Source organism: Rattus norvegicus, chromosome 2 (assembly GCF_021556685.1).
Source record: "Rattus norvegicus strain SHRSP/BbbUtx chromosome 2, alternate assembly SHRSP_T2T, whole genome shotgun sequence".
Classification (NCBI taxonomy): Eukaryota; Metazoa; Chordata; class Mammalia; order Rodentia; family Muridae; genus Rattus; species Rattus norvegicus.
In genome coordinates, this window is record NC_141535.1 from 176,103,776 (window position 1) to 176,128,442 (window position 24,667).

At 39.6% G+C, this 24,667-nt stretch overlaps 1 protein-coding gene across 10 annotated transcripts in view; it reads left to right on the forward strand.

Annotated features, from left to right (window-relative positions):
* Ash1l (ASH1 like histone lysine methyltransferase) overlaps positions 1-24,667 on the forward strand; it is a 136,453-nt gene that overhangs the window by 18,949 nt on the left and 92,837 nt on the right. For all 10 annotated transcript variants that reach the window (XR_015663382.1, XR_015663381.1, XR_015663379.1 and 7 more), the window contains 1 exon segment: positions 9,825-14,382. Coding sequence is in view for 6 of the 10 variants with exons in the window: in XM_087623630.1 (XP_087479756.1) it covers positions 9,825-14,382 (4,558 nt within the window). In the remaining 4 variants the exon portion in view is untranslated.

Genomic DNA, 24,667 nt, shown 5'->3' on the forward strand with positions numbered 1-24,667 from the left:
ACTCCCTCCCTCCTCCACCTCCAGGGTTTCACCCTGTAGTAATGCCTGCTGGTAAATTCAGAGATCCACCTGCCTCTGCTTCCTGAGTGCTAGGATTAAAGGCATACACCACAGTGCCCAACTCATCAGGACTTTTTTTTTTTTTTTTTTTTTTTTTTGGTTCTTTTTTTCGGAGCTGGGGACCGAACCCAGGGCCTTGCGCTTCCTAGGTAAGCGCTCTACCACTGAGCTAAATCCCCAGCCCCTCTTCAGGACTTTTACCATGAAAGTTGTTGTGTTTTGTCAAGTTGGTTTTTTTAATGTATTTATTGAGATGGCTGTGACGGCTATGTGATTTCTACTCTTAAATCAATTTATTGACTTACATATTGAATCCTCCCTCATCTATGGAATAAACCAAACTTTATCTTGGTAAATGACCTTTTTCTCTTTAAAAGGTTTGTTTTTATGTGTATATGTGTGTGGTTGTTTCCCAGGTGTGTGGGCGCTCCTGAATGCCAGAAGAGGGGTAGGATTGTTCCGTGGAGGTGGTATCAGGTGGTATGGATCAGTGGGTGGTGAGCACTAAATGCCAGTCCTTTGCAAGAGCTTTAGAACCTCTTAACTGCTGAGCCAACTTTCCAGCCACTTCCCCTGTTAGTTTATGGGATTTGAGAAGCATTGGTGTTATATCTTTGAAGATCTGGTAAAATTCACCACTGAATCCAAGTCTGCCCTTTTTTAGCTGAGTGAGGATTTTTTTTGGGGTTGGGGGAGTGAGAGAGTTTCCTTGCGCAGCCATGGCTGTCTAGAACCTACTCTGTAGACTAAAGACATGCACCACTACTTCCTGTTTTTATCTCACTGCTACAGATATGTTTACAGTTTTAAATCTCGTTAGTAGCTGATAATGCATCTGGAAATTAATTTCTTTTAGATTTCCCAATTGGTGGAATGTGTTTTAAAGAGAAGACCTAAATGATATTCTGAATTTTATTGGTATCCATTAATGGTTCCATTTTCAGATCTGATTTAATTAACTTTGATCTTTTCTTTTTTGGTTAGTTTGGTTTCAGGTTTTCTATCTTGTTAAGTTACCAATTTTTCTATCTTTTTTTTTTTTTTTTTTAAGCACCAAATTTTGTTCCTATCTCTTTAAGAACCACTTTTTGTTTCTTTTTTTTTCTTTCTTTTTTTTTTTTTTTACTATATTTTGCTCTTGTTAGATTCCATTTCATTAATGTATGCCCAAATCTTAATGATTTCCATCTATTTATTGTTTGGGGGGTTTCACTTGTTTTTCTTTTTCTTTTTCTTTTTTTTTTGGTTCTTTTTTTCGGAGCTGGGGACCGAACCCAGGGCCTTGCGCTTCCTAGGCAAGCGCTCTACCACTGAGCTAAATCCCCAACCCCTTGTTTTTCTTTTTCTATGGTGATCATTTGTTTGTTAATGTAAACACTTAAAAGCTACAAACTTCCCTTTATGACTGTTTTTCTTATACTCTGTCAGTTGGTGTATTGGGGTTTTTTGCAATTTTAATAAAAGTTTCTTCTTGATTTCTTGAAGGACCTATTCATTATTCAATAGTGTGTTGTTTAATCTCAGTAAATTTGTGTCTGTTCTAGGGTTTCTCTTTCTCTGTTGTGCTGTGGGCCCTAATATCTGCTCTGTTTTGGAGAAAGTTCTATTGGCTTCTGAGGAGAATGTGTTGTGCAGTGTTAGAATGGGATGCTGTACAGACGGGCATCTGCTGGGATTGTTTGACTTAGGATGTCATTTAACTCAGATGTCTCTCTCCTGACTTTCTGTTGGGAACACCTGTCAGTCAGTGAAAATTGGGTATTAAAGTTGCCACTGCCATTGTGTTTGATGAACCTGTGACTTTACAGGTATTATAATTTGTTTTATGAAACTGGGTGCACCTGTGTTTGCAGTATATTTGTTTAGTATCTTAATGTCCCATTTGATGGAACGTTCTCTTAATCAGTTTATTTTGTCTGACACCTGCTTCATTTCCAGGTCTGTTTGCCTGGAACACCTTTTTCCTCCTTCCACAGGAGGCAGTGTGTAACATACATTTTTCTTTTGTGGTAACATACATTTCTTAGAGCAATTGACAGTCTACCAGTCTCTTTCTTTTGATTGGGGAGTTGAAAGCATTTAATGGTCAGACTTACTGAGCAGTGTGTGCTGGTGCCTATCATTTAGCTGATTTTGTATTATTTGGTCTTTTTTCTTCTTCTGGCTGAACTATTACGCTAGCAGGATTTATTCTTTCCTGTGGCTTCATGGATGGAGTTATTTTTCTTTCCAGTCTAAAGGATTCCTTCAAGTATTTTCTGTAGCGCTTTCGTAACCTGTTTTGTTGTTGTTGTTGTTGTTGTTGTTGTTGTTGTTTTTTGTTGTTTTTTTTAATGGAGTGTTCTTATTTTTCCTTCAGTTATGACAGATAGTTTTGCTGAGCATAGTAGTAGTTTGGGGTGGCAGTTGTCTTTCAGAACTTCAGACCCTCTGTGCAGGTCTCCTGGTGTGTAAGGCTCCAGCTCACTGGTCTGTCTGAACGGGCATGCGCGTGTGTGCCTTGCTGCTCTACTCTGTGTATCTGTTGCTCTAGTTGTGACATGACCAGTGAGGTGCTTTCGTGGGGTGTTCAGGGTCCTAAATACCTCCTGCATATAGAGTGACATCTCCCTAACTCTGGGAAGTTTTTTGTTCTCATTTTAAAAAAATGTTTTCCATGCCTTTAGAACCAGCTTCTCCTCTTTTTATACCTATTATATTGCCCATAGATGTGGTCATCTCAGAATGTCCCATGTCTTGACATTCCCACTCCAGTTCTTCTGTGCTGTCTTTGAGGTACTCTGTCTTCTCTTGATCCATTCTATAACTGAGACTTTGCACAGAACCTTTTATTTGATTTATTATGTTTTTCTCTTTTGATCCCACATGAGTACGGCTCTGAGTAAAAGTTCCATACAGTACTACGGAGACATTGACATCTAAGCTATAAAATGCTGCATATTAAAATTATTTAGGAAAGACCACATTAAAAATAATTGACATGAGTTATAGAAACTGTAAAAAGCAGAAAGTTTCCTATTGTTTATAATTTTAAAAACTGCATGGATCTTCACATAATTGGAATACAAGAGTATTTCCCTTTCAGAGCATCCCTTTTTACTTCACATGCAGTTATTATAGGATTTACTTGGTAAAGCATTGCAAGGAAACTATATGGGGAACTGCAGCCTTAGTGTTGTGTGTGGTTCTGGTGGCAGGGAGGGAAGGTGGCTAAGTCCTCTTTTGCTATCTCCTTTAGACTGTCCAGTGTATATAGAAAAAAATTTCTGCACTCCAAGTTTGTAAAAAATTTCCTACTCTCTTTATCTTTGCATTTTTGCATTTATGTAGTGTGTGTGTGTGTGTGTGTGTGTGTGTGTGTGTGTGTGTGTGTGTGTTGGGAGTAGTTTTCACATTAAAACAAAATACAAACTGCTGAATCCCATCTTCAACCAAAATTGCTAAATTTCATTTAGTTCTTTATTCATGTTTTGAATATATGAGCAGGGATTGCAGAATTCTACTGAAGAAATTATAAGCAGATAGATAAACACCAAAGTAGGGAACATAGTACCTTTTCCTTTTAAACTCTTTTGCTTACGATTGAGCAATTATGACAGGAATTATCAAACAATTAGGAAATTTCCTAAGTATACTTCATAGTAACCTTGAGGTTGTTCGCCTCAGCCTTGTTTAAGAAGCAAATTTAAGTTTATTAAATTGAGAGACTAGAAAGATGGCTCATTGGTTAAGACTACTTTCTGCTCTTGCACAGGACCCAGGTTTGGGTCTCCTTACCCACATGGCAGCTTACAAACCATCTGCCCTCCAATATCCTCTTTTGATCTTTGTGGGCATCACACATACAGAGTACAATACACACACACACACACACACACACACACACACACACACACAAACACACACACACATGCAGGGTAATATTCATACAGATAAAGTAAATTTTAAATAAAAAGATTACTAAATTATTACATTTCAAAAAATATAAAAATACAAGTTGGTATAGTAAAGGATGGGAGTGTGGGCGGGAGGCAAGTGTAGGCTTAAACATATTCCCAGGCTGAACTCTCCCTCGCCCTCTTGTGCTTAGTCTCTGCTTCTGTTGTGTGTATTTCTGTTTTGAAACTAACTGTAAGATTCTATTTATTTTTCTCTTAAGGTGACTTTTATTTTCAGCTTTTACATTTCATGTTACCACCCCTCCTCTCCCTCTTTGTCCAGAACTAGTTAATCGTTGGTCCTGGGGTCAAGGGCTGTCATGTCTATGCACTAGATAGTCATAGGATGTTGCCCGTGTAATATTTGCTTGTCTTCCTAGTTCATTTTTCTTGGCTTAACAGCTGAGCCATCTCTCTCCAGTCCTTAGTGTTCTTAGAATGTAGAATGGATAGGAAAGGGCTTATGTCTTGTCATTTGGTTTCTTATGTCAATGAGGTTTGAGGACTCTGAATGGTTTTTGTTTCATTCTTGTTCTTGATAAAGGACATCATTGTTGAACCAAATTGTTAGAAGGCATAACTTGAGAATTGAGCCTAAAAATCATTATTTAACTCAATGATTCAATGTTGTTTTTTATAGTTGTCTAATCATATCTCTTATTTCATTTTAATGACTTGTAAATTATTCCAGAGTTGCTCACATGCAGATTACTTAGTAGGTGCAGATTACTAATTAATTCTGAAATACAGCTGCATGGTATTAAATGAAGACTTCTGAGGGAGAGTCCAGAATTAAATGCCTGTATAACAAAACCTAGAACTTATGTGAGTGTCTGTGTGCGTCTGTGTGTGTGTGTGTGTGTGTGTCTGTGTGTGCCTGTTTAGGGTGTGCATGTGCCCCAGCTTGTGGAGGGCTATCAGAGGACAACATTGGAGTCAGTTCCCTCCTTGAAGCTTTATGTCAGTTCTACAGATAGAACTTGGGTCATTAGCAAGTTCCTGAGCCAGTTTGCCAGCCTGAGACCTGGGAGCTTTGGTGGAACCTGGCATGTAGAGAGTCACGGTAGCATGTATAATGGAGCAGAGGTTGTTTACTGACCGATCACTAGTCACTACAGTGCCTCAGGTTTGCAAGAGTTATGGAGCCCCTATGAGTAAGAGATGTATTAGGAAAGTTACCAGTGCCTTAGATAGGCATGCAGCATGGCAGTAACTCTTAGGAGAATTTAGGCTCAAAATTGAGAATCCCTTTTGGATTTCAAAAGAGGGAGAGGGGTTCCACACACACACATATACTTGTATGGAGATGGCTCAGTAGTTAAAAATGTTTGCTTCTCTTCCAGAAAAACCTAAGTTTGGTTGCCAGTGCCCATGTTTGATTCATTGTAACTGCCTATAGCCAGCAGCATGGTACCTGGCTCCCTCTTCTGACCTCCACAGACCCTGTACTCATTTGTACAAACCAACACAAACATAATAAACATAAATAAAAATAAAATCTTTTTTAAAAAAGTGATATATGCTTGTAATCAGGCTGACTGATTCCTGTGCAGAAGGCAAAAGGATTCTTTCTCAATATCTACATTGTGAGGAAGGAATTAGAATGTGTGAGCTCAGAATGTGGAGAAAGTAGGGAGGAAGGGCCACTTTAGTTAATATGCCTTTATTATAAGGGGTGTGATACTAGTCACCTCTGAGAACTTGAAGTCTGCTAATCTGGTGCTTGTAGACAAAGTCAGTTATGAGGATGGAGAGAGAAAGAGGCTCCTGTAGTTGAGTGTGGCCCAAGTGTTCCTGAACCCAAACCTAGCAGGCAGAAAGGGTATCTTATTCCTGTTCTGTTACTGTGAAGTGAGACTGTGACCAAGGAGACTCACAAAAGAAAGCATTTAATTGGGAACTGCTTACATTTGCAGAGGCCTAGTTAATTATCATCATGGTAGGGAGCATGGCAGCAGTTAGACAAGTGTAGTGCTGGAGGAGCTGAGAGCTGCATTCTCATTTGCTTGCAGGCAGAGAAGCAGAGAAAGAGAGACTGGATCTGGTGTGGGTTTTTGAAACTTCAAAACCCACGCTTAGTGACACTTCATCCAATAAGACCACATCTCCTAATCCTTCTCAAACAGTGACACTCCCTGATACCTAAGCTTTCAGATATATGAGTCAGTGGGGGCCATTTTTATTCAAACCACAACATAGGAATTTATAGAGGAACATGCCAAAAGTCTAGATTAAACCAAAAAAGTGTGTTCTTGAGGTCATTTTTATTTTGGGAATAGCTATAAAGTGGAATCGAAGGCTAGATTGATGGTTTTCTAGTTAAAAGAATTTACTGCTCTACCAGAAAACTGGAGTTCAGATCCGAGAACCCACATTGGGATCCAAGGAATCCGAAATTCACTTCTGGTCTTTGTGACCATCTGCACACAAATTTTAAAAATAAATAAATAAAGCCAGGTTTGAAGACAAACCCATTATCCCATGAAGATTTTAAGTCACAGGCCAACCTGATTTACATGTACACACACACACACACACACACACACACACACACACACACACACACGCATGCACCCTGTCTCAACATACAAATAAAAAGTGTGTATGGCAGGGATGAGGAGGAATCGTACATTTCTTTAAGTTAAATAGCAAGAAATCTTGCTGTTGAAGTTACTAATACATAATAATTTACATATCGTTATTGGCATTATTATGTTGTATTTTCTGAAGAAATTAAATTTCCTTTGCTAGTTTTGGCTTGCTCTTTTTTACACAGGGTTAGGAAAGTACATTATAGTAAGTAAGATGGCACAGTAAAGGCACTCTGAGTTGAGCTCCATTTCTTGGAACCTACATAAAGGTTGAAAGAGAAAACTCACTCTACAATTGCTCTCTGGCCTCCACAAATGCACATGTTTCCATGAACTTGATTGTCTTAGGTAGATGCTCTTCTGAGCTACATACCCAGCTCTTTTTTTTCTTAACTTGCCAAATTTATTTGGTTCTGAATGATACTAACATGGTTACTTACTTATCAATAACCTTAATAGTATTTAAAAAACATTTTCTTCCTGTTTGTGTGTGTGTGGGCATGCTTACCTGGGCATACTCTTCAAGGTCAGAAGTTGATGGGTGTGGTCTTCTATTGCTCCAACTGGAACTGGAACTTATAGCTAGTCCCCAGGGTTGCCTGTCTTTGCCTCCTTTGCTCAGTTACAGATGTACATCTAGATTTATGTAAGCGTTGAAATCTGAATTTAGGTCTTGATGTTTATAAAATAAACATTCCATTCTCTGAACTGTCTTCTAAGCCCTCTTCTTTTTTTGTTTTGTAAAACATGGCCTCACTTAGCTTAGGATTAATTCAGATGTATGACAATCTTCCTGCCTTGACCCTCCATATGCCAGATTGTAGGAATTATTATCATACCCATCTCAAAATACTTTTTAATACTATATTATTGATTTGCAATTAGATACACTTGCTTCTATTATTTTGGATTTTCCAAAATTTGGGGGAATATTTATAACATTTAACCATATAAAATACCTTCCAATGAAAAGGCCATAAAATATATTAGATACACTAGAAGTAGTGGCCCATGGGTTTCATTTCAGCACTCAGTTGGCAGAGGTGTGTTCTAGGACAACCTAGTCTACAAAGCCAGTTTCAGGTCATACTGGCTACACAGTGAGACCTCGTCTCAAAAAACAGAGCAGAGCTAAACCAAACAAAAATTAGCTGGAGAGGTAGCTCATTGTCTAGCTCTTTCAGAGAACCTGTGTTCAGTTCCTAGTACCCACATGTCAGCTCACAACCCTCTGTTTGTCTAGTTTCAGAGAACCTGACGCCCTCTGTTGGTGTCCACGGGCCACAACTGGTATTGTTGTATACAGACAGACATACAGCTAAAACATATATATACAGTGATAAAATCATGCATTTATTTGTTTGTTTATTTATTTGTCTATTTACTTAGTCAGGGTGTAGAGAGACTCTGTGTCGTCCTGGCTATCTTGGAGATTTCTATGTAGACCAGGATGACCTCAAACTCAGATTTTTCTGCCTGTGCCTCCTGAATGCTGGGGTTAGAGGCATGCACTACCACACGGAACACTAAAATAATTTTTTAAAGAAACCAAATACAATGCCAGGCAGTGGTGGTGCACCTTTAATCCCAGCACTTGGGAGGCAGACACAAGAGCCTCTCTGAGTTTGAGGACAACCTGGTCTACAGAGAGGGTTCTAAGACAGCTAGGATGGCATAGAGCTATACCCTATCTAGAGGACACCTCCTCCCTCTCCCAAAGAAACCAAATAAATAAATACAAATAAGATACATATACAAGGGGCTGGGGATTTAGCTCAGTGGTAGAGCGCTTACCTAGGAAGCGCAAGGCCCTGGGTTCGGTCCCCAGCTCCGAAAAAAAGAACCAAAAAAAAAAAAAAAAGATACATATACAAAATGACAGTATTCTCAATCATGTTTATAAATTTATTAATTTTCTCTTTTTCAGGTTTTTTTGTGCCTTATTATACATATATTCTATTTAATTTACTCATTCGGATTGTTTCAAAGTTTGCTATTAAAATTGATGATGCAGGGCCTAGCTGGTGAAGGCACTTTTGGTGCTAAGCATGTCAACCCGAGTTAAAACAATGGAGACCATGTAGTAAACAATGGAGACCAATTCTTTAAGTTGTTCTTCCACAGACATATACACAATAAATAAATAGTTAGGTAAAAACATCCCACATTCATGTTGTTAGTCAGAAGTAAGATAGAGAGTATTAATTTACTGTGTCAAAATTCATCACAATGTATCTAAAATGTATAGGTTTATATGATTGACAGCAAAGAAAATATATTAAGTCAAAGTGTTGATAAATACCTGTAATTCCATCTGAGACCAACAGAGGCAGAACATTGAGGATTTGAGGCCAGCCTGACTGTAGAGTTAAGGCCTTGTCTCAAAAAAAAAAAAAAACCCAATACAGATAGCATTTGATACAGCAGTAAGGGAACTAACAGAAAGTGGCATTAATGTACTTTGTTTTGTTTTATACTCATTTGGGTACGTGCATGCGTGTGCGTGCGTGCGTGTGTGTGTGTGTGTGTGTGTGTGTGTGTGTGTGTGTGTGTCCGTGTGTGCGCGTGCATGCGCGTATGTTGTTGTGTGTGTTCCAGTATGTAGGTGCAGTTCTGAGGACAACTTATAGAGTTGATTGCCTTTTTTTACTATGTTATTTGCCCAGGGATTAGGCTCAGGTTGTCAAGTTTGACCCATCTTCCCAGTTAGTTTGATTTTCTTTTGTTGTTGTATTGATTTGTTTGTTTGTTTTCAGACATTCTCACTGTATAGCTCAATCTAGCCTTGACCTCACTTTATACCTCCTCCTGAGCCCAAACTCACAGGAGCACTCCTGGCTCAGCCTCCCAAGTATTGAGGTTATGGGCATGTACCAGTATGCTCTACTTAACACTAATTTTCTTTCTTAAAAGTATTTTTCTGATACTAGAACAATGGCTTGGTGTTGAAAGTGCTTGCTGCTCTTCCAGAGTACCTTAGTTTGTTTCCTAGCACCCACATTGAGTGGCTCACAGCGGCTTAAACCTATGCTCCAGGGCATCTTCTGGCCTGTGTGAGTACTTGCACATGAGTGATGTGTGTATATACACACACACACACACACACACACACACACACACACACTCTAAATCCAGCAAACATTTTGCTGCATAATATGCATATGGTATGTAGTTAATTAATTTGTGTAGTTAAAAGTTTGCTTTCTCTGAAACATTTTTCTTGTTCAAATTTTAGGACTCTTCAAAATTGTTCAAGAAAGCAGGTGATGCTACAGCCATCGAATGCCAATCTGAAGAAAGTGTCCATCTTCACTCTCAGGGGGAAAATAACCCTTTGTCTAAGAAGCTTTCTCCAGTGCATTCACAAATGGCCGATTACATTCCTGCAGCACCACCTCTTGTTGGCAGTCGGGATCCTGACATAAAGGACAGAGCATTACTTAATGGAGGAACTAGTGTAACAGAAAAGTTGGCACAGCTCATTGCTACCTGTCCTCCTTCCAAGTCTTCCAAGGCAAAACCGAAGAAGTTAGGAACTGGCACTACAGTAGGATTGGTTAGCAAGGACTTGATCAGGAAACCAGGTGTTGGTTCTATAGCTGGAATAATTCATAAAGACTTAATTAAAAAGCCTGCTCTTAGCACAGCAGTTGGATTGGTAACTAAAGATCCAGGGAAAAAGCCTATGTTCAATGCAGCAGTAAGCCTGATCAATAAGGACTCTGTGAAAAAATTGGGAACTGGCACTACAGCGGTATTCATTAATAAAGACTTAGGCAAAAAGCCAGGGACTGTCACTACAGTAGGACTGCTGAGCAAAGACCCAGGGAAGAAGCTAGGAATTGGTATCGTTCCAGGGTTAGTGAATAAAGAGTCTGGCAAGAAATTAGGACTTGGCACCGTAGTTGGACTGGTTAATAAAGAGTTGGGAAAGAAATTGAGTTCTACAGTTGGCCTAGTGGCCAAGGATGTTACGAAGAAGATTGTAGCAAGCTCAGCAATGGGATTGGTTAATAAGGACATTGGAAAGAAATTATTAAGTTGCCCCATTGCAGGACAACTGGGCAGTAAAGATGCCTTAAACCTTAAATCTGAAGCACTGCTCCCCACTCAGGAACAACTTAAGGCTTCCTGTAGTGCAAACATAAGTAATCATGAAAGTCAAGAACTTCCTGAGTCTCTGAAAGACAGTGCTACCAGCAAAACCTTTGAGAAGAATGTTATGCGGCATAGTAAAGAAAGCATGTTGGAAAAGTTTTCAGTCCGAAAAGAAATTACTAATTTGGAGAAAGAAATGTTTAATGAAGGAACATGCATTCAGCAAGACAGTTTCTCATCTAATGAAAGGGGAGCCTTTGAGACCTCAAAGCATGAAAAGCAACCTCCTGTGTATTGCACTTCTCCTGACTTTCAAATAGGAGGTGCCTCTGACGCATCTACAGCTAAATCTCCCTTCGGTGCAGTAGGAGAAAGCAATCTTCCTTCCTCGTCACCTACTGTATCTGTTAACCCTTTAACCAGAAATCCCCCTGAAACTTCTTCACAGTTGGTTCCAAACCCATTACTTTTAAATTCTACAGCAGAACAAATGGAAGAAATTTCTGAATCTATTGGAAAGAACCAGTTCACTGCTGAAAGTACCCACTTGAATGTTGGTCATAGGTCATTAGGTCATAGCATAAGTATTGAGTGTAAAGGAATTGATAAAGAACTAAATGAATCAAAAAGTACACATCTAGATATTTCTAGAATAAGTTCTTCCTTGGGAAAAAAGCCAAGTTTGGCTTCTGACTCTGGTATTCATACAATTACTCCTTCCGTTGTTAATTTTACTAGTTTATTTAGTAACAAACCTTTTCTAAAGCTTGGTGCAGTAGCTGCACCAGACAAGCACTGCCAGGTCGCTGAAAGCCTAAGCACTAGTTTCCAGTCCAAACCATTGAAAAAAAGAAAAGGGAGAAAAGCTCGGTGGACTAAAGTGGTGGCAAGAAGCACATGCCGATCCCCAAAAGGACTAGACTTAGAACGGTCAGAGCTTTTTAAGAATGTTTCCTGTAGCTCACTATCAAATAGTTCTGAGCCAGCAAAGTTTATGAAAACTATCGGAGCATCGTCTTTTGTCGATCATGACTTCCTTAAACGCCGATTGCCAAAGTTGAGTAAGTCTTCAGCTCCATCTCTTGCTCTTTTAGCCGACAGTGAGAAAGCATCTCATAAGTCTTTTATCACTCACAAACTGTCCTCCAGTATGTGTGTCACTAGTGATCTTTTGTCGGATATTTATAAGCCCAAAAGAGGAAGACCCAAATCCAAGGAAATGCCTCAACTAGAAGGTCCACCTAAAAGGACTTTAAAAATACCTGCCTCTAAAGTTTTTTCTTTACAGTCTAAAGAAGAACAAGAACCCCCAATTTTACAACCAGAAATTGAAATTCCTTCCTTCAAACAAAGTTTGTCTGTATCTCCTTTTCCAAAAAAGAGAGGCAGGCCTAAGAGGCAGATGAGGTCTCCAGTGAAGATGAAGCCCCCTGTACTGTCAGTGGCTCCATTTGTTGCCACTGAAAGTCCAAGTAAGCTAGAGTCTGAAAGTGAGAACCATAGAAGTAGCAGTGATTTCTTTGAGAGTGAGGATCAGCTTCAGGATACAGATGACTTAGAGGACAGTCATAGGCAAAGTGTCTGCAGTGTGAGTGACCTGGAGATGGAGCCGGATAAAAAAATTAGCAAGCGAAACAATGGACAATTAATGAAAACAATTATCCGCAAAATAAATAAAATGAAGACTTTAAAGAGAAAAAAATTGTTGAATCAGATTCTTTCAAGTTCTGTAGAATCAAGTAATAAAGGAAAAGTACAGTCCAAACTTCATAATACAGTATCAAGTCTTGCTGCCACGTTTGGCTCTAAATTGGGGCAACAGATAAATGTCAGCAAGAAAGGAACCATTTACATAGGGAAGAGAAGGGGGCGAAAACCAAAAACTGTCTTAAATGGCCTTCTTTCTGGTAGCCCTGCCAGCCTTGCTGTGCTTGAACAAACGGCTCAGCAGGCAGCTGGGTCCGCATTAGGACAGATCCTCCCCCCGTTACTGCCTTCACCTGCTAGTAGCTCTGAGATCCTTCCATCACCTATTTGCTCTCAGTCTTCTGGGACTAGTGGAGGTCAGAGCCCTGTCAGTAGTGACGCAGGCTTTGTTGAACCTAGTTCAGTGCCATATTTGCATGTGCACTCAAGACAGGGCAGTATGATTCAGACTCTTGCAATGAAGAAGGCTGCCAAAGGCAGGAGGCGGCTATCTCCTCCTACTTTGTTGCCAAATTCTCCTTCTCATTTGAGTGAACTCACATCCCTGAAAGAAGCCACTCCTTCCCCAGTTAGTGAGTCTCATAGTGATGAGACCATTCCCAGTGACAGTGGCATTGGGACAGATAATAATAGCACATCAGACAGGGCAGAGAAGTTTTGTGGACAGAAAAAAAGGAGACATTCTTTTGAGCACATTTCTCTGATTCCCCCTGAAACTTCTACCGTCCTAAACAGTCTTAAAGAGAAACACAAACACAAATGTAAGCGCAGGAGTCACGATTACCTCAGCTATGACAAGATGAAAAGACAAAAGCGAAAACGGAAAAAGAAATATCCCCAGCTTCGAAATAGGCAGGATCCAGACTTCATCGCAGAACTAGAGGAGCTGATAAGTCGTCTAAGTGAGATTCGGATTACCCATCGAAGTCATCATTTCATTCCCCGAGACCTCCTGCCAACTATTTTTCGAATCAACTTTAATAGTTTCTATACACATCCTTCTTTTCCCTTAGACCCTTTGCACTACATTCGGAAGCCTGACTTAAAAAAGAAAAGAGGGAGGCCCCCTAAGATGAGGGAGGCAATGGCAGAAATGCCCTTTATGCACAGCCTTAGTTTTCCTTTATCTAGTACTGGATTTTACCCTTCTTATGGCATGCCTTATTCTCCTTCACCCCTCACTGCTGCTCCGATAGGATTAGGGTATTATGGACGGTATCCCCCCACTCTCTATCCACCACCTCCATCTCCTTCATTCACCACTCCACTGCCACCTCCCTCCTATATGCATGCTGGTCATTTATTGCTCAATCCTACCAAATATCATAAGAAAAAGCATAAGCTCCTTAGACAGGAGGCTTTTCTTACAACCAGCAGGACTCCTCTCCTTTCCATGAGCACCTACCCCAGCGTACCTCCTGAGATGGCTTATGGTTGGATGGTGGAGCACAAACACAGACACCGTCACAAACACAGAGAGCACCGTTCTGAACAGCCCCAGGTTTCCATGGATACTGGCTCCTCCAGATCGGTCTTGGAGTCTTTGAAACGTTACCGATTTGGTAAGGATACTGTTGGAGATCGCTATAAGCATAAGGAAAAGCACAGGTGTCACATGTCCTGCCCTCATCTCTCTCCTTCAAAGAGCTTAATAAACAGAGAAGAACAGTGGGTTTCTCGAGAGCCTTCAGAATCAAGTTCTTTAGCCTTGGGATTGCAAACACCTTTACAAATTGACTGCTCGGAAAGTTCTCCAAGTTTGTCCCTTGGAGGATTTACTCCCAATTCTGAGCCAGCCAGCAGTGATGAACATATGAACCTTTTTACAAGTGCAATAGGCAGCTGCAGAGTTTCAAACCCTAACTCGAGCTGCCGGAAGAAGTTAACTGACAGCCCTGGACTCTTTCCTGTACAAGATACTGCACTAAGTCGGCCTCACAGAAAGGAACCGTTGCCTTCCACTGAAAGGGCAATACAATCGTTGGCAGGTAAGAGGGTTATTTTGTTGTCTATTATTTGTGTTACAATAATAAATTATTTTCCCACTGGTTTCTGGATTCATATATTGACCTTTGTAATAAGTTTATACTTTCTTTTTGTTTTTATAAGTGTATTTTGAAATCTCAAAATTTTTTATTTTACTTGGATTTAAGAAGTAAGGTAAGTAATATATTTGTATTAATGTCTGTCTGTGTATCAATCTATTTTTTTTTTTTTTTTAAAGAGAACTTTGGAAACCAAGCTTGTGCTTGGTTCCTTGAGTGAGGACTGGCTCATGGCGCTTGCTAGCTGTAGCTAGTAGTTGATGTGTGCTCGTTGAGTAATTACAGATGCTTCTGCGTTACACAAAGTTGATTTAACCATCGAACACTTTTCAGGACTAAAATTTGAGAGGTTTTATGGTCCAGAGTACTTTTAGGTATCTTGATAAAAGTCATTTCAATTAGATACAGAAAGACATGAAACATAATAATTCATTTGTTGCTCCTAGAAGAATGTGTTGTTTTGAGAATAGAGAAGGTAGAGCTAAAACTGAAATCATTGCTTTTTCAAATAAAGGCTATTCCTAACTTAATACTAGACTCTTTCAAAGGCTAGTATTTTAACTGCGAAGTGTGATGCTGTGTCTGATTTCCTAGAGATAACTCAGGCAGGAGCATTAGAGTTGAGTGAGACTTCGTGCTCACCACAATGAACAGAGTTGTTCATTTATTATTCCTTTAAAAGGGTAAAAATTTGTATATTAGAGTGAACCTTCAGTAATTTTTTTCTAATTTTCTTTATTGATGAACTTTGAAAAATCAAAATCATGTCTTAGTGGAAAGGATGGATTTACTTGTTCAGGAATGTAGAGTGGAGGGGAGTCTGACGAAGCGGCTCAGTGCCCCACACTGTCCTGTGGCTCGGTAGTGTGTCACAGCCTCCTCTCTGGGCTCCAGGCATGCAAGCTGTGCACGGACCCTTCATGAAAGCAAAGCACTTAAGCACATTAAAATAAAATTACAAATTTGTTCCTTTTTGTTTTTTAGTTTGAGATAGGGACTCTCTAAATGTCCATGGCTGTCCTAGAACTTTCTGTGTAGACCAGGCTGACCCTGAACCCACAGAGAGCTCACTTTCCCTTTGCCTCCTGAGTTCTGGGATCAGAGGCATATACCGCCACTGTAGCTAAAATATTTTTTCCTGTTCGTTTTTTATTTCTTAGGCAGGGTCTCCCTGTGTAGACCTGGCTGTCCTGAAACTGTGTACAGGACTGACCTTGAACTCACAGAGAGCCACCCTTTGTGTCTTGCCGAGACTGAAGGCGTGTACACCATGCCAGCTCCCTTTCTTTTCAGTGTAAGGAATCTTGTTTCTTTGTTTTTAATATCTTGTTAGGTTACTCTGTTGTACAGCTATACCATTCCTTCCCAGTATTCTATTTTATTGTGGAGGAAAAACTTCTGTAACTATTTCATTTGACAGATTTTTTTTTTTTATATATATACAGACCAATGCCAGTTACTGAATTATCAAGTATTTGCCAAGTGTTGTACTTTGGGGCCCTTGTTTTTCTCTTGAAGAAAGAAATAATAATAAAAATCGTATTAGGTTTTCTTAATTATGAAGTTTGGCTTGGTGGTGCTGTCCCACCCAGTAATCTCAGTATTTGGGAAACAGAAGCAGAAAGATTACTTCAAGCTGAAGGCCAGCCTGCTCCATGTGGCAAATCCAGGCAGGCAGGGCAGGCAGGACTTTGTGTTGTGGAATGAACCAGGGGAAAAAAGAAAAAAGGGTTTTTTTGGGGTTTTTTTTTTTGATGATAAAATGTATAAAAGAGGGAGTATAGGATTCTTTGAAATGAGGAGCTTAATTCAAAGAATGACTTTCCGGGAAAAAGAACTAAAGAAAAATAGGACAGTCAGCATGTGCAACAGTTACTAGGAGCAGAATCCTGTAGATGCCTTCATTTGTTATTTTTTCATTCATTTATTGAATTCCAGAAACATCAGCACTGCTCTAGCTGTTGCCATGTAGTAGTAAGCAAAGTGTCTGACCCTCCTTTTCTCAGTGTTAGGAAGTCAGATGATACAGGTTAAGCAAACAGTGACGTAACCGAGAGAAGTGCTATGTGGTTAGTATTATAGAGTAATTAGAGAGTTAATTACCTACAGAGTTAACACAGCCTACGGATAAAAGAGGTGGCATGAGAAAAGTAGGGCGAAAAGTAGATTTTGAACATCCTGAACTGGAAAGAGACTTAAAATTAAAAAAAAAATTATAGAAGAAATGCAATCATTCAAGAAGAGAGACTATTGAGAGATGTGGGGGGTTAGTAATGGGGGAAAAGACATAACGTCAGCAGCCAGACCATATGTCGAGACTTGGGGATGCTGTGGCTCAGTGGTAGAGTACTTGCCTCGCACGGGTAAAGCTCCAGGCTTTTTGCCCTCAGAGTTAAGATTTAAAGGAGAAGAATAATCAGTCCTTGCAGTTACAAGGACAGCAATGTGAAAGTGGTAGGTTAACAAATGTAGTCCAGTCCATCTGTTTCACCCCTTACAGCAGAATGTTGTAAGGTAGAGAGTTAAAGCTATTTAGGAGAAAAGGGGAGAAGAAAAGGTGTGTTTTAGAGTGGTATACTTCTTTGGGGGCATTTAGTTGAATGGTAATGAGATTAAGTGAAATTAGGTATTACACAGAGGAGAATATTAGAGGTAGTAAATAGATTTAGGGATTCGGAGAGATGGCTCAGTGGTTAACAACACTGGCAGTCTTTTCAGAGGACCAGATTTTAGTTTCTAGCACCCAGCTTTTAGCACACAACTGTAACTCCAGTTCCAGAAGATCTGATGATAATCTTTTCTGACTTTGGGTGCCATGCATGTATATGGTGCATATATATGTAATATGTGCAAGTTCTCATACACATAAAATAAAAATAATGTATTTTGTAAAAACTAAAATAAAAAGCTGAGTGGTGGTGGCACATGCACTTGGGAGGCAGAGGCACACAAATTGAGGCCAGCCTGGTCTACAGAGTGAGTTCCAGGACAGGTAAGGCTACACAGCAAAACCCTGTCTTCAAAGCAAGCAAACAAGCAAACAAAAAATCAGCCTTAGCCTTTCTATCTTAGGAGACATGGATCTGTATCTTAGAAGGTAAGCCTACATGCAGTGGGGCAGGGCAGAGATACAACTCTGTATTGCCGCCTGCAACAGCCTGAGTAGTCATTTTTATAAAACCTTTCAAACTCCTTGTTTCTTTGTTATGGGTTTTTTTTTTTTTTTTTTTTTTTTAAGATTTGTTTATTCATTCAATGAGTACACCATAGCTGTCTTCAGATACACCAGAAGAGGGCATTTGGTTCCCATTTCAGATGGTTGTGAGCCACCGTGTGGTTGCTAGGATTTGAACTCAGAACCTTTGGAAGAACAGTCAGTACTCTTAACCACTGAGCCATCTCTCCAGCCTGTTAGTTATGTTTTTAAAGATGGGTTTATACTGCAATCCTCCCTAACACCCCCCGCCCCCATGAACGAGATTATATAGGTAGGTGACTGTAAAGATGCCTTGGATGGGAGTCCAATCCAATAACCTTACATAGGTCACAAAAATTTCATAAGGTGGTTAAGACATGTCTTTTATTATAAATGGAGTTTCTTGTGAGATTTCTAGAAAATTGCAGGCTTATAACTGAGAAAGAAGGCTATATGCTTAGGCCTTACACACGATTCATTACTATTTTGACAATTATTCGAAGTATGTATATATAAAAGAAATGTGGTCTCCTTTTCAAATACTGTTAATTGTGCTAGAATTTTTTACTTTTTTTTATTCTTCAGTCATTTTTTACAGTCCAGACTTTATCCCCTTCCCAGTCCACTCTCGGACTGTTCCACATCCCACATCTCACCCCCATCCCCCTCCATTCTCCAAGAGGATGTCCCCACCCCTATCCCACTTCCTGGGGCCTCAAGTCTCTCGAGAGTTAGATTGGCCGATTCTGATATGAACTTCTTCCCTTCTCCTATCCCCTTAACTCTTTTTATCCTGTCTCAAAATGTGCGTGTTTGAGAGAGAGTGCACCTAAAGATGAATACTGTACAATAGGCATGTTAGAAAGATACAGGGGCTGCAGGGATGGCTCGGTGGTTAAGAGCACTTGTTCTTGCAGAGAACCTAAGTTATATCCCCAGCACCCACATGGTGGCTCACAAATATCTGTGACTCCTGTTCCAGGGACTCCAGCGCCCTCTTCTGAGCTCCTTGGGTATCAGGTACACATGTGGTATACAGATACACATGCAGGCAAAACACTCATAAAATAAATAAACTTGGGGGAAGGGGAGACAGGCGAAAGAATTTAAGGTCATGCTGAGTTACATAGCAAATAGCAAGATTTCATAACAAGTCGTCGTCTGAAAGTCCTGCTTGGGTGGAGGGGTTTTCAAAACTTAGGTGAAGAGGCTAGAGAGATGCCTTAATCTTTAAAAGATCTTAACACTCATGTCAAATCCAAGTACGGTGGCATGTGCCTGTAATCACAGCTAAGGATTGGAGGAGACCTAGACCAATCCCTAGCATTCATTGGCTAACTAATCTAGCCAATCCATGAGTTCCATGTTCAATAGGAGACCCTACTTCACGAAATAAGGTAGAGAAGGGCTGGCAAAATAGCACAGCCCTACCCTATTACACTTCCTACCAAATCTAGTGACTTGAGTTCAATCCCTGGACCCCACATTGTGGGAGAAGAGAACTGAAGTCCTGTGAATTCCGCATATATATGCTGTGGCATGCTTGCCTACCCGAGAATATTTTGTGTGGGGAAGAGAAGGGTTAATATCTGTGGAGGTCAGAGGACAACTTGTAAGAATAAGGTTTTTCCTTCTAATGTGTGTTCCAGGGTCAGATTTGGTAGTACGTACCATTACATGCTAGATCATCAGCCGTCTAGGTTTCTTAAGGTTATTGTCGAGATTGCCACGTGCTAACAATAGGTGGAGTGCACAGGCCTATAATCTAAGCACCCAGGAGGCAAGAGATAGAAGGGACCTATAGTTTAAGATCAGCTTGGGCTATAGAATAGACTTCCTTATATAACTTAAAGTTCATAGTTAAAAAAATTCATTATCGGGGGCTGGGGATTTAGCTCAGTGGTAGAGCGCTTACCTAGGAAGCGCAAGGCCCTGGGTTCGGTCCCCAGCTCCGAAAAAAAAAAAAATTCATTATCTTTGGAAGATAATTCTGAAGCAACTTTTCAATGGCAAGACTTAGAATAATTTAAGTGACTAAATAATGCTAATGTTGGGTATAACCTTAAAATAAATATACATGTATTCATGCTGATAGAACTAAATGATTGGCTAAAAACATGGAAAAGGACACAAGTTCTGTACAGAGCAATTTGAAATGATGCTGCCAATCACTTGAAGTATAGATTTTCCCCTTTGAAGGGATAGATTTTCTTTTATTATCTTTTTTTAATGTGTATTTGGTGTTTTCTTGCATATGTCTGAACCACATACAGTGTCCTCCCTCCCTCAAGGCCAGAGGAGGCCTCTGATCCTCTGGAAATGGGTTTATAGGTGTGTTTAACTGACCTACAGGAGCTGGCAAATGACCAGCTGGCAAACTTACTTCTATAGACTGAGGAGATGATACCCAAGAATGAATGCCTGTGAGTAGGCAAAATGATTGTACATTCCCTGTCATGAAGCAAACGGGAACTTCAGCCATAATCCCACTGTAATCAGAGGACAGCAGAGAACGTGACATTCTACAAAGTGCTGTCCAGTGTTACAAAAAAGTGTTAAGCACCTGACAAAACAAAAGGTTAAGACATCATCACAGATCAGAGAAAACTAAGATACGTCATAGTTGAATACAATGTGATGTCCAGGATCAGACCCTGGAGTAGGAGAAGTATATGCTTAAAACTTGCTGAAATTCCAATAGTTTGCAATTTTATTAATGTATTATACCAATGTTAATTTCTTAATTTTGAAAATTGTGTATTGGCTATGTAAGGTGTTAACATTTGACTGAAGGATATAAAAATTATTTAAGCAGGGCTGTAGAGATGGCTCAGTGGTCAAGAGCGCTGACTGCTCTTCTGGAGGTCCTGAGTTCAATTCCCAGCAACCACATGGTGGCTCACAACTACCATGTAATGGGATCTCATGCCTTCTTCTGGTATGTCTGAAGACACATTAAATGAATAAATATAATCTTTAAAAATTATTTAAAACAAGGTTATGTTTTTTAAACAGACACTAAATTATTGAGCAAAATATATTTCTGATAACTAAGGTGTTTATATAGATTGAAGTTATCTGTTATAAAACTGAAATTGTTAAGTTATATTTATATAAACTTTAGGAAAGATAAGTAAAATCAGATCAAGGCTACAGACTTGTAGGTTCATGGCATGTTGTGAGGATCGGCTTGAAAATGGCTCAGGTTAAAAACACTGGCTGCTTTTCCAGAGGAGCCAGAATAAATTCCTAGCACTCACATGGCAGCTCACACTCATCTGTAACTGTCCTGGGGTCGTGGGGTGGGGTCTGATGCCCTCTCTTGGACTCTGGACACCAGGTACACAAGGTAGCAAACCAACCATATAAAAACTAAAACAAACAAACAAAAAACCAAAACCAATCCCACAAATCTGACTGACACAGGGCTCATGCAGATGCAAACAGGACTACATAAGAGAGATCAGGTCTCCAAAAACAGAACAAACAAAAAACCCATGAGAATAAAACTACTTATTTCTTGACTAAATTATCAAAAGTATAATCAGTCTAGTGCTAAGCAAATGACTCTGAGCATAGAACTTGCTTTACAAACATGCTGCGGCAAAACATCCAGTGTTTGCTGCATGCCAGGCAAGCTCTACCAATTGAAATAGATCCGTATACAAGTTTGTAGGTTTGTACTTCTGTGGGTATGTGAGTGAGGCTAGAGGCATCAAGTCTGAAGTAGGAGGTGTTACAGGTGATTGTGAGCCACCTGACAGGAGTGCTGGGAAGTGCACTCGACCCTTTAACCACTCCACCCCAACTGAGGTTTTCTTTTTTATCTGAAGTGTATGGGTATTTTGCCTGCATAAACGTCTGCATCACTTGCATTCAGAGGCATGTAGTTGGTATCAAATCCACAGAGACCAAAACTTAGAGGTGATCATAAACTACTGTGTCGGTGTTGGGAATTGAACCTGGGTCCTCTAGAGGGTGTTCTTAATCCCTGAATTCTCTTTCCAGACCTAATTAAGGGGTTTCTTTGTTTTGAGACAGTCTTTCTGCAAGGATTTGACTGTTCTAGAACTCACTGTTTAGATCAGGCTGGCCTCAAACTCACAGAAATCTGCCTGCCTTTGCCTTCCAAGTGCTGGGATTGAAGGTCTGTACCAGAATGACAAGCAGGTTTTTTGGGATTTTTTTGTTCGTTTTGCTTGTTTGTTTAAAGACAGATCTTGTAGTGTAGCTCAACCTGGCTTCAAAATCAGGGTCCCCCTGCCTGAGCCTCTGAATGCTGATTTTGGGACTGTACCACCAAAACTTTAGGTATGTGCCATCAAGCTGAGCTTGTCTGTAGTATATTTAGCTCATAACTAGCTGTGCATGGCAGAACAATCTGATTTCAAAATGGGCAAAGAAGAGTGGACTGTGCGATAGTGTTGTAAGTCATTAACTGCATGTAAACATTGTATATTATATACTTCAGGCATTCCACTATTTTGTCCCTCCTGAATAAATCAGACATGTTTTTGGTTTGCAAAAGTAATTACTCTGAAGGCACATTGGTTTTATCTCTCTACTTCTTCCCCTCTCTCCCCCTCTCTCCTATTCTCCCTCCCTCTGTCCTTCCTTCTTTTATTTCAAAGCATACTGAGTTTTGTTTCCTTTTTACCTGAAGGGGATAAGCAACATTTGGTCAAAATATCCTGGTTTTGACACTTTCTCTGGAGTCTTTTTGGAGATGCACCCATAAGTAAAGTATTAGCAGACAGAGGTAAAAGTTTAAAATAGATTGTGATGGTTCTGGGGAGTTTCTAAAGAACTCCATTTTAGTGTGATCTAACTTGGGAATTGTAGTGAATTCCCTCATTAGAGGGAGGAAAAACACTTCGTTTGAGTTTTTGTTGTTGTTTTTAGCTTAAAAACAACCAGCACAAACTCTGAGCCTTCCTTCCTGCAGTATGAGGTATGTGGAAAATGTTGCCATGTCAGAAACACGTGTTTTTATTAAGAGCCAGCTTTTTTTTTTAATTACTTTCTAACTTGACAAGAAATTTTTAGTGCTGTTCAAGAGATTCAGAACATAAATCCAGGACAAAACAACAAACAAAAACAAAAGTCTTCACATACTGAAGCTGGGGAAATAGCCCAAGAGTTAAAATGCCAAAGCCTACATAAACTTAAGGTGGGCATAACAGCCTACCTATAATTCTAGCTTTTGCAGGTACATATGGATGGGGATTCTCCAAGTAAGCTGGCAAGCAAAACTGTCCATGTCAGCAAGTTTTTGGTTTGATTGAGAAGACCCTGTTCTGTTACTAAGGTTGATTAGAAATTGGGGATGATTGCCAACATCAGCCTCAGTCACACATCTCAATGTGCACACGTGCCCACAGACGTATGCCCACACATGCAAACTAATACACACATGTACACCACACACATAAAACTTTGTGCCATGCTTTAATTGTATTGGGAAGAAGTGATTTGTTATAAATCTAGAATGAAATACTTACTTTTGAAGTAAGTCTGTTTTTTTAACTCACTTATAAGCATCATTTTAAATCTAGCACATTAGTCTGTTCTTCCATGGTCAACTCAAAGATACTTTTAGCATTGGAAATATCAGACATTTTCTTTATTTAAATAATTTTCTATTTAGTAGAGTGTTTACTGTTAAATTCCAAATAAGGTATACATAAAACCTGTAGTATATAAATCTATAAAAAGCCTTTAATATGATTTTAGACTGAAGAAACATTTTATGTGACCAAATTCCAGATTTTCTTGTTTGTTTATTTGTTTTGAGATGAGTCTTCACAGTGTAGTTCTGGCTGGACTAATCATTCATTTTGTAGACCAGGCTAGACTGCCTCTACCTTCCGAGCGCTGGAGCTGCCGTCACAAGCCACCATGCCTGTTGACTGTGTTCTCCTCTAATTCATACTTAGCATCAGGAAAATTGATTTTTTTTTTTTTAGTTTGGAATAGTTAGGGACTCGATGAAATAGGTTGAATCTTGGCTTTTATAGTGTGTATCTGTTTGTTTTCTCACAGAAGAATCTTACTGTATCCTTGCTTTTGGGCAGTCCATCTATCTCTGACTACCACATGTTAGGATTAAGTTTTGTGCCACCGTGCATAGCTTTTTCTTTTTTTTCTTTTTCTTTTTTTTTGGTTTTTTTTTTTTTTCTTTTTTTTCGGAGCTGGGGACCGAACCCAGGGCCTTGCGCTTGCTAGGCAAGCGCTCTACCACTGAGCTAAATCCCCAACCCCAGCTTTTTCTTTTTAATTGTTTTTAAATTTTTACTCAAGTATGGATGAGATTGGGTGTACTTGTGTGTGTCCATACAAATCCATATATCTTTGCTTACATAAGAGTCTGTTCACTCGGGAATAGTGGCCAGTACTTGGAAGGCAGTAAGCGGCAGGTGGATCTCCAAAGCATGTTCTAGGACAGCCAGGGCTACATAGAAAAACTGTGTCTTTAAAACAAAAACAAACAAACAAACAAAAAACCGGTGTGTGTGTGTGTGTGTGTGTGTGTGTGTGTGTGTGTGTGTGTGTGCGCGCGCACGCGCGCTCTTGTATGTGTGTGAAGGTCAGTTCTTTCTAGCATGGCTTCAGGGATGCAGCTCAGGTGGTCAGGCTTGCTCAGCAAGCACTTTGAATTTATTTAGAGTCAAGTCATTGGATTGTGTGTTTATGTTTTCTTTGTGATTTTTCTACCTTTCTACATAAAGAGACACTTAGCACCAGTGGAAATTTTCTCTATTGATTTTAATAACTTCAGCCATTTGACTCTTACACCCAGATATCTGAAAATAGTATTCATTTTTATAGTAGATATAATCAAGGTTTTCATAAATAATAAATCAACCTCAGGACAGCTTTTTGGTCTTCACTAATTTCTGTGGCTTGTGTAAGATTAGATTTTTTTTTAAAGAAATTTTATCAGACTGTATGCCAGTTTCAAGTAACTCATTTCCAGAACTTTTTTTAAAAGATGTATTTATTTTATGTATATACATACAGTTATCTTCAGAT